Here is a 10,707-nt window from a genome sequence, read left to right on the forward strand (position 1 = left end):
TTGTATTCTTTGTATTATTATTATTATTTCATAATAATTATCCATTTATTACAATTTTTTTTTTTTTACAATTTAACGAGTGGTTGAGTGCCAGTAAAAGGTGTATATAATAAGAATATATCCATATTTACAATTTAGAAGGATGAAGGGGGTGATACAGGTGCAAATTTTGAGGCGCTGTTAATGTTGACATTTATTTTAATCATAACACAAAAGAGAGCTAACATATATTTACCCCAACTAATGCTTCCAAAACAAGAAGAGGGGACTCACTACTGAGGCAAATTAATGGACCTCAACTGCTCTCATAGGTCCCATTAAGGCAGTTCCCCAACTACATAAAGTGTGTGTCTCATCTTCTATAAGTATCTTCGCAGTTTAATCTCCTTTTTCTACCTACAGCTCGTTCTATCTTTGAAAACATAGTTTTTTTCTCTTTCTAGTAAGGTTTTTATTTTCCTAAAGAAAGTAACAATCATGACGTGAAGGATATGACAAGTGAAGCAGGGAGGGAGGAAGAAGAGATTTCGAAGGTGAAAATCAGGAGCAAAACCCATGTCAAGCCTGGAAAGATTATAGGGAGAAAAGAATGTCAGTTGGTCACATTTGACCTTCCATATCTGGCATTCTATTATAACCAGAAGTTGTTGTTTTACAAGGGTGGGGAATTCGAGGAGCAGGTGGCAAAACTCAAGGATGGGCTGAGGGTAATTTTGGAGGAGTTTTATCAGCTTGGAGGCAAGCTTGGAAAAGATGAAGAAGGGGTTTTCAGGGTGGAGTATGATGATGATATGGAGGGTGTTGAGGTGTTGGAAGCCATCACCGATGGGCTGACCGTGGACCAACTTGCGGCTGATGAAAGCATAAGCTCTTTCAAGGACTTGATACCCTACAACGGTGTCCTCAACTTGACGGGCTTACACAGGCCTCTACGGTCGGTGCAGGTAAATCTATTCTGTTCCTTGATTTCACTTGATTGATGTTGCTAGATATCTTCCATGACATCAGAAAATCCCAATACCCCCAATTTGAAGAATTTGTGAACTGCTGCATATATTTTGGACTCACATTTTTTTTTTTGGTCCAATTCCAATAGTTAACGAAGTTGAAAGACGGACTAGCAATGGGGTGTGCGTTCAACCACGCCATCCTTGATGGAACCTCAACTTGGCATTTCATGAGCTCGTGGGCTCAAATCTGTCGCGGCTCAAACTCGATTGCAGCCCCACCGTTCCTGGAGCGGACCAAAGCCCGAACCACCCGCGTGAAACTGGAACTCTCGTTCCCACCCAACCCAGTCGCTTCATCCAACGGCCACACCGACCAAGCCCCGCAACTGAGGGAGAAATTCTTCAGGTTTTCCGAAGCTGCGATCGACAAGATCAAGTCCAAAGTCAACTCCAACCAACCATCCGCTGCCTCTAAACCATTTTCTACTTTTCAATCTCTAGCTGTCCACATTTGGCAACATGTAACCCAAGCACGTTGCCTTAAACCTGAAGACTATACCGTTTTCACCGTCTTTGCAGATTGTCGTAAAAGGGTTGATCCACCCATGCCCGATAGTTACTTCGGTAACCTGATACAAGCCATCTTCACCGTCACGGCTGCCGGGTTATTGCTGGCGAACCCATCGGATTTCGGTGCGTCGGTAATACAAAAAGCTATCGAAGCACACAATGCTAAGGCCATCGAGGAACGTAACAAGGAGTGGGAAGCAGCGCCCAAGATCTTCGAATTCAAAGATGCTGGAGTCAACTGTTTGGCCGTTGGGAGCTCCCCCAGGTTTAAAGTTTACAATGTGGACTTTGGGTGGGGAAAACCGGAAGGAGTGAGGAGTGGTTCCAACAACAGGTTCGATGGGATGGTTTATTTATATCAAGGGACGAGCGGCGGGAGGAGCATTGATGTGGAGATCACTTTGGAGGCTGGAGCCATGGAGTTGTTGGAGAAAGATAAGGAATTTCTCATGCAAGTCTAGTCACTCACAGATTGAATATTAGATCAAGAGGGTGGCATGCATTTTAAGATTTATTTTTATCATATTATAACCTTGGATGGCAAGTAGGTTTTTAGGTAAAATAAAGCATAGGTACACCAACATGTACCTCATGCAATACCTTAACAATATTCTCCCACTCATTTGTCAAAAGAAATAAATTATCCTACCCAATTAAATTATAAACATTATTTTAATTTATTATCCCTTCCAATTACAAATGAATTACTATCAATTTTTGCAAAATCATTTCGATTTTACCACGAGAGGTTAACAACTTAAACATCAAATAATCAAAATAAGTTAATTCTGAATTCACCCTAACTTAAATTAAATACAATCTTTTCAAAAAATTAATAAAAATAATACCTATAAATTAAATTATTATTTTGTTTTTATGTATGACTTGTAAATATAATCATCATGGTCTATTATCATAAAAATGCAATTTCGGTTTATATCATATGATCTTGATAGAAAATTTCAAAAACAATAAATACATTATTAAAATTATATTTTATTTATAAATATATTTTATTTATTGATAAAAAATTATATTTTATTTATTTATTCCAAATTTAAATTAATAAGTAAAGAAAATTACCAAATAAGATGCAAAATTCCAAAAAAAAAAGTCATATCCATATTGAAGAAAGATTACATGAAATTGGGATACTATGTCACTTGTATTCATTTTCAATAATTTAATGTCATTTTAAATAATTTAAAAAATCATTATTTAAATTAAAACTCAACTCCCTTACTCCAAAAAAAAAATCAAATTCCTTTCCTTAAAAAAAACTCAAATCCCTAAAATAAATCTCAATTCTATCACAAGTCATTTATCGATTCCTTGGTATCGTTTCATAAATTTCGATCATGGAGTTCACATTAAATCCCTTTTAGTCCAAAAAAAATTGAAATCCCTTTCATGCAAAAAAAATCTCAAATCCCTAAAATAGATCTCAATTATATTACATATTATTTACAAATTCCTTTGTATAGTTTATCAATTTCATCATGGCGTTCACATAAACATTCAATAATATCATCATCGGATTCATATCTCTTTTCACTAATCTCATCGTCTGATTCTCTGTTGTTTATATCACTCATTCGCAAATTACACGTATGGGTTCATTTCAACTTTTACTTTCCTTTTTTTTCTTTATGGTATTTGTATCACTCCAAACTCGGCCTAGATGTTATGGCCGAATCTGCAATGTCAAATAGAAGTATATTTTGAAAATCATCATTTGGTTCAAAAAGTATGCACAATAAAATTAAAATAAAACCCTTGTGGTGATCTTTTAAAAATAATTTCTAAGTATCATGTTTGTTGATAAACTCAAATTGTTTAGACAACTGTTAAGCATATCAAATTGTTATTAGTTTATGAAAATGTTCTTTCTTGTGGAAGCTAATAAAACATGTTTGCGTTTTCGTGTTGCTTTGAAAACATATATCCTTTCGAAAATTTACGTCCTAGAGCTAGCAGATATAATCAAAACAATTTGAAAATCCCAAAATTTAAAAATAAAACTTTAAGAGACCTTATTACATTTTTAATACCCAATAAAATAGCTTAAGAAGTAAAAGATTAAAACAATCTCAAAACATTCGTGTGGCCTCCATCGAGTCCCTCGCAACATCGTCCTGCCTAAGGGTTACCTGCACAGTAAAGTAGAAAGGTGAGTTTATGGAAACTCAGTGTGTAAACCCTTTTCAATATACAAACCATTAGTAGGCAAAACAGTTTGGGCTTAAGCCCATTTCAGTGACAGTCCAGTATCAGTGTGGCCTTAGCCCATTAAATAACAGTATCATAAATGCAATGAAAATCCTACCCATCCATCGTCTACACTCCACTTCGTCCAGCTCTACACTCCATGTGGGGATATAAATCGACCCACCCATCTCTACACTCCAAATATAGCACTGATTGCGGCACTATTCAGTAATTGCAGCAAAGCTGCCAGTACAGTACACTTCCTCCAATATAAATATCAACCCACCCCTATGCAAAATGTCATGTCATAATAGATACGTGTATGTAAAATGTCATGTTCGAATATAGTCAAATATAGCATAGGGTTATATCAGTCATTTTACCTCTAGGGATATAACAGTCATTTTATCAGTATGGGGTCTAAGTGTACTTACCGACCCAACAGTAAGTCCACAGTCGTCTTGAGCGACCTGTGCGGCCTTAACAATCAAACAGTGAGAATGGGCCCAAGGCCTATAACGCGGCCCAAGTGGCCCAAACGACCTAAGCCCACGAAATCGCTCATGGTGGTCTCTAAAATCACAGGCTCGCACTTATGCGTTTAGATGACCACGCAGGCAAGTGCACACCTGTATGGCATCGATGGTAACAATTTTTTGGCTTTTGTCGTTTTACAAGTGAAGCAGTATGATTACACACCTGTTTGCGAACAAGTGCCAAAATTCCACGAGCGCCAAACTTACACTCATTCAAGATCATTCCATTAGTCTCTTGACAATAAGGTACCCTCTTCTTTATTACATAACTTAACTAACATTGGTACTTGCCTTGATTTGAACGAGTGATCTAACACACTTAAACCACTGACAGGGGTTGATTTTCAAGATCCTTAGCAAAACCTACACTACAATCCATTTTGGTTAACTACTACCATAACTGTAATCAATCTTGAACCGAGGTATGACCTACCAAATATGTAGAAATATGAATCAAGGATAGCAGCATTCGAACTACCACAGTACTACCTATCACCGAGGCACGCATGGCACAAGCACACCCCTAGCAGTAACTGATAGAGAAAAGCCAATGTTAGAGAGGAAAGCTATTGACAAAGAAAAAGAGAACAATCAACTGAACTTACACCCTCCATGGAATGTTCGGCTAACCCCATAAAGTACAAAGAGAAGAATGCCGAAAGCCAAAAAGTAAGAGAAAAGAGAAATCAAGAACATTTAACTAGAACCCGAAACACGAGAGAGATGAGTACGTATCAATATCAAAGAACACTTGTAAAAACCGAGGACTGAAAAGGGGATAGGTATGAGCAGTAATAGTTGAAGATTAAAATGGAAGAATGACAAGAGGAGAAAAGAAGACTGTGGTATTCGGCAGGTGAGCAAAAGGGCAAGAAGAGAAAGGGGATATGTCAATCGCAAAAAGGGAGTCTAAAGAGAGAAGAGGTACAATCGTCCAAGAGAGGGGATCGATTCGGGAAAGGGGATGAATAAAGAGAGAGAGTTAATGAGACTAGCCCCTAAAGCCGATCACAAGAGCAATAGGGAGGACTTTAAGAAAGGGATAGTGTTCAGAAACTAACAAACAATCACTCCAAAGTACCAAGTGGTCAACAACCAATTTCGGCAACTCTACAACCAAAAGAAACAAACCCAAAAGCAGAGTCAAAAGCTAAAGTAAGAGAGAAAGAGATAAAAAACAACATAATGCCCTCTAGCCGAAAATAATATCCACCCCCTCTCAAAACCGAATTCCTTTCGAGCTCAAAGTCCCAATTCGGTGAAACACTACTCCCCCCAACTCCCCATGATCCACTCCACAGATCCCTCCATAAATCTCTCCTTTGACCAACTCAAACTCCTCTCCAACTCCTCTTGAAATTCAACCACACTCTCCTCTCCCCCTCTAACACTCCAACAGCCCATTAGCTCAGTGTTCTACTAGCACTCAACCTCCCATATGGCACAGCTACAAAATAAAATATTTTAACGGAATGCGAGGCCTCGAACCTCCGACCCCAAGAACACTCCACAGGCCCCTTGCCACTTGACTAGCAAGTCCTTTATGTCATGAAACACTCTCATTAATTTAAAAGTCTACTGGCTAGAGACATGGGTTAATTCAATAAGGAGCAAAAAATTTTCTCAAGCCAAGGCTTGAACCTATGACTTCTCAGACACTCCCAAAGCACTAAACCACTAAGGCAAGCATCCTACCATGCCATGTATACACAACAATAATTTTAACACAGTTTTCGGGATTTGAGAAATTGGGGCGTTACAGTATTCATATCTAGCAATCATGATATGTTTTGAGGGTCAGATATGTAACACCTCTAACCTATATCCGTCGCTAAAACAGGGTTTTAGAGCATTACCAAGTTTACAATTTAAACAGGAAGAAATTCTTAAACATTTCATATCATATCAATAAACATATCAAAACCAATTCAAAATATACATATTGTCCCTTATATGAGCTATCAAGGCTCAAAATACACATTAGAAACAAATCGGGACTAAATCGGGAGCTAAGAGAATTTTTCGAAAAATATTGAAAAATTTTAAAGTTGCAAGGGTCACATGGCCGTGTGACTCACACAGCCAGTAAACACGCCTGTGTCTTAGGCTGTGTGGGCATTCGAAATGGGAACACATGACCGTGTCCCAGCCCTTGTCCGTGCCTCTGTAACTCACTAACTTGGGCCACACAACCAAGCCACACGCCTATATGCTAGGCTGTGTACCCTTTGAAGTAACCTCACACGCCCATGTGCTAGGCCGTGTGCTAAGCAGTGTAACAACATAACTTGCAACCCTTTGAAAGTTATAGGGGACACACGGCAATGTCACTTGGCTTTGTGTCACACACGGCTAAGACACACATCCGTGTCTCTACTCGTGTGGACAAAAATAGGCCATTTTACAAGCCATATTTCTCACCCAATTTGGAATAAACCTACACCCAAAAATGCACATATACATAAGCTATAATAAGGCATCCAAACAAGCATAATCAAGCCTTATACAAATGGTATGATCACATACAACTAATATGCCCTTAGGCACCTCAAATGACAACTTATAAACATGACTAATCATGTGTTCAATATAACCAATTGTTCAACTAACATATATGCATATTTACACCAAAACTTACCATGTAGATCATTTAACAAAACATACCATTTGGTACCAAAACTCCATTCTAAAGCTAGCATCAAATGACTATATAAATCATTTCCAACAAAACACCAATTTGCCACAATTACGTCCTATCACAAAGCACGTATTCAATAAGCATATTCATACCACAATTTTCATCTTCCATAATTCAACCACACCAAGTTATTCATCAACCATTAGAGAGAAAATATTTACATACCATGTACTAGACAATCATCAAAGTGCCAGAACACTAGCCAAACAAATGGCCAACGCATATAGGCCAACATTAGCCAAAATAACCTATACATGCCATTATAACCAAACTTAAACCAACTGAAAGTACTGAGTGAGCCGGTGGATAGTATCATATAGCTCCGACAAGCTTCCAACCAGAATGAGCTTCCAATACACTAAAAACACGAAAAATACACCGAGTAAGCATTTAATCTTAGTAAGTTCATTTAATAGAGAATTTAACTTGCCATTTAGTCACAATTTATGGTATGTAACCATACCATATCCCAACTCAATTGACCAAATGTCTAAGCACATATTCACCAACATGTTAGCCATGCAAAACATATATAATATTCAATAAACATGGATGAACATAACCACTAAGCAAGTTTCATATACATGTATAATCCATTTCATGTTTCAATATATCATGTAATATCATTTCCATGTATTTCATGTATATACCTATAATAGTTCGTATCGAACTCATATCATCTCGTAACAGAACATTGCCCATTAAACCTGCTGTGATGTAAATCGTGATAAGTTTTATAATTTATGAATGTCCATTCTTGAAAACTAACTATTATCACGACAAAGGCAAGCACACCTTATCGAACAGTAGTATAGCTTATTGCAAGGTCGGGATGTCGAACCCAAAGGAACTAAAAGTACTAGTATTAACTTTCTTTTTATTATCTAGCCTAAAAATAAAAGGGGTTTGTTTTATCTAAACTAATTACTAAACTAAGAATGCACAAAAAGTAAATTGGGGAAATAACTTTTGGGAAAACTGAATGATTTGGACAATACTCAAGGGAAAAATCCACCTAGACTTCACTTGTTATTTGACTCTGAATCAGATGATTTATTCACTTAACTTGATCCGTAGAAATCCTTAAGTTATACTATTATCTCTCTCGAGACTAACAATATCTAACCTTAGGTTGACTAATTGAAATCTCTTTCTAATTAAAACCCCTAGTGTTGCATTAACTCAATCTATGGATTCCTTTATTAGGTTTCACCCTAATCTGGCAAAATTATGTCACCCTATCTCTAGGCGTACAATCAACTCCACTTAATTATGTTAGATCTACTCTTAGACAGGGACTTTTGCTCCTCTGAATAAGCACATCAATACTTAAATCAATATCCTAGAATATTAAAGCAAGAATTAAGAACTCATAATTATGAACAAGTCAAATATTTATCATATAATTCAGATAATAATAACAAGATCCGTCTTAGGTTTCATTCCCATTAGGTATTTAGGAGATTTAGTTCATAAGTGTAAAATAAAACATCTCAGAAGAATAATGATAACAAAACATAAAGAAAACCCAAAAACCCCTAAAGGAAATTGAAGGGAGATTTTTAGTCTTGAAGGAGAATCCGGCTTCTGAGATGGATCAATTGGCTTTCTTTGAGTAATTCCTTGCCTCCTACTCTTTATGTGTCTTTTAGGTACCTTCTGGGGTGTTTATATAGGCTTTAGAATGCTTTAAAACCTTCAAGAGTGGCCTTTTCCAATAGGACCAGACTTGGGCTCGACAGGGACACGCCCGTGTGACATGCCCGTGTGCGATTGCTTCAAACCATGTTCAAGTCTATTGAATGGACACAGCTGTTTGAACTACCCGTGTGAGGAAGTCCAGGCCATGTTGATTTCCCATGTTGACCCATTTTCTTCGTTTTTGGCTCGTTTCTCGCTCTTTTTACTCTCTTATGCTCACCTAAGTATAAAACATGAAATTAAAGGATTAGGAGCATCGAATTCACCAAATCTAAGGATAATTCATCCAAAAATATGCTAAGCATTGGATACAAATATGTATAAATTACGGTTTATCAAATACCTCCACACTTAAGCGTTTGATTGTCCTTAAGCAAAATCCTCAACTCACAATCAAAATAAATTCTTCTCAACTTATAATTCTCATCAATAGTATCTCAAAATAATCCATAAGTAATCGTACATTGAAAATTCAACTCGAAGAACATCAAATTTTTAAACATTCTAAGTTGAGCATTTTATCATGAAAACCTAGGTGTCTCCCCTCATTTAAGTAATCACATTTGATTCGAAATATCACAGAGTTTCACATCCTCACTAAAGATTCACTCAAATTACTTGAAGTGTTTAAGGACAAGAAATTTAGCACTCAATCAGTCAATATGAAAAGTTATTACCATAGGCTTGCGTGAAAATCAAATCTCCACCACTATATATTAAGATGATACATCAATCAAAATGTCTTTAGAGGGTAGTAACGTGACTTTGGTTAGGGGGTGTGGTCAGAAGCTAAAAAGAAGGTTAGAATCAAGATTGAATTGAAAAATTACCTAACTAGAAAAATACTAAAACTTGATAAATTACATTCCTAATTAAAAGATCCTAGAATTAAGCTTTTCTTCATGGAATGTGGAATTAAATACTTAAGCTCAGAAACAAAGAATTACTACTAATATGTATGTATGTAATTTTTTTTAAGAACAAGTCAAATAACATAGAACTTTGCTAATTATTACAACAAAAAATAAAACATAGCTAAGCAATTAATTCAAATCAAATCTCGACAAAAATATGGATCAAATTAGGGGATTTCAACAATAATAGGTTATGGGTTAATATTGAGGGTAAATCAATGAATGGCTTGTTAGGCTCAAAGGGGTTCACTAAGGGTTAATTATGAGTGTAGGCTTTTATGGAGTAAGTGGGTTAAACCTAAGTGCCTTTATCATCTCAACATATCAAATCAATGGTGTGGTCTTGACATGCATAATCAAGCAAGTTCTAGAATAACAATTCGATATTGACGCACTCAAAGCAACAATAAAAGTGAGCATGGAAGAAATAATATATGCTTTAAAGGCTCAAGATCTCACAAAAATTATGGCTTTTTGATGTTTAACCTGTAAATTTTAACTCAAGATAATACCTAAACTTGGGGAAACAACCTAAAAATTTTTAATTCTCAAAAATCAACTTATCATGCTTGATTCCTTAATTCCTTAAATTTTAAACAGTCAATGCATAAATGCCTACGTTTTAATTCAAGACTTATCAATAAAAATCATAAATTAATAAAAATTCATTCTAATAGTGATATGAGTGATTCACGTGAGAATGAGACAAAATTTGATTTTTCTGATAATGATATAAATAACCCCCACACTTAAGATGTACATTATCCTTAATGTACAAAGATAGATTTACTGGAAACTATAGATATAAGATCATAAGATAGGAAGAGAAATGAAACTTCTTGAATGTTAATTGGAATCTTTGAATTGGATTAATAGAGAGTAGTCAGCTAAGGCAAGTATGAGATTGGAGGAGGATACTCCGGTGGTGGTAGAGGTTCGTTAGTCCATAGGTCCTGCGCCAAAAGAATATTATATCTGGTGGTAGCTATAGTCGTGGTCGAGCAGGACATGGGAATCATGGAGAACTTTTTCCAGTGGAGTTGCAATTTCCTAAGTAATGGTGAGCTTTGGGGCTTTTTAGAACTGTGATAGAACCAATAATTCTTTAGGAAATATAAAGTAGCATGATT

General features: G+C 36.2%; 1 protein-coding gene across 1 annotated transcript; it reads left to right on the forward strand.

The window, feature by feature from the left end:
- The first annotated feature begins 264 nt into the window (after positions 1–264).
- Positions 265–2,239, forward strand: LOC107932702 (BAHD acyltransferase DCR). Its single transcript, XM_016864781.2, has 2 exons — positions 265–944; positions 1,097–2,239. The coding sequence occupies exons 1-2, from the start codon at positions 492–494 to the stop codon at positions 1,979–1,981; spliced, it is 1,338 nt and encodes a 445-aa protein (XP_016720270.1). The 5' UTR covers positions 265–491; the 3' UTR covers positions 1,982–2,239.
- The last annotated feature ends 8,468 nt before the right edge of the window (positions 2,240–10,707 follow it).

Source organism: Gossypium hirsutum, chromosome A09, assembly GCF_007990345.1.
Source record: "Gossypium hirsutum isolate 1008001.06 chromosome A09, Gossypium_hirsutum_v2.1, whole genome shotgun sequence".
Taxonomy (NCBI): domain Eukaryota; kingdom Viridiplantae; phylum Streptophyta; class Magnoliopsida; order Malvales; family Malvaceae; genus Gossypium; species Gossypium hirsutum.

Excerpts from the sequence above, each read along its gene's own strand:
- LOC107932702 (XM_016864781.2), top strand. The coding sequence starts at position 492 with ATGACAAGTGAAGCAGGGAGGGAGGAAGAAGAGATTTCGAAGGTGAAA. Across the intron at positions 945-1,096 it reads GGCCTCTACGGTCGGTGCAG|TTAACGAAGTTGAAAGACGG; the intron begins GTAAATCTATTC and ends CAATTCCAATAG.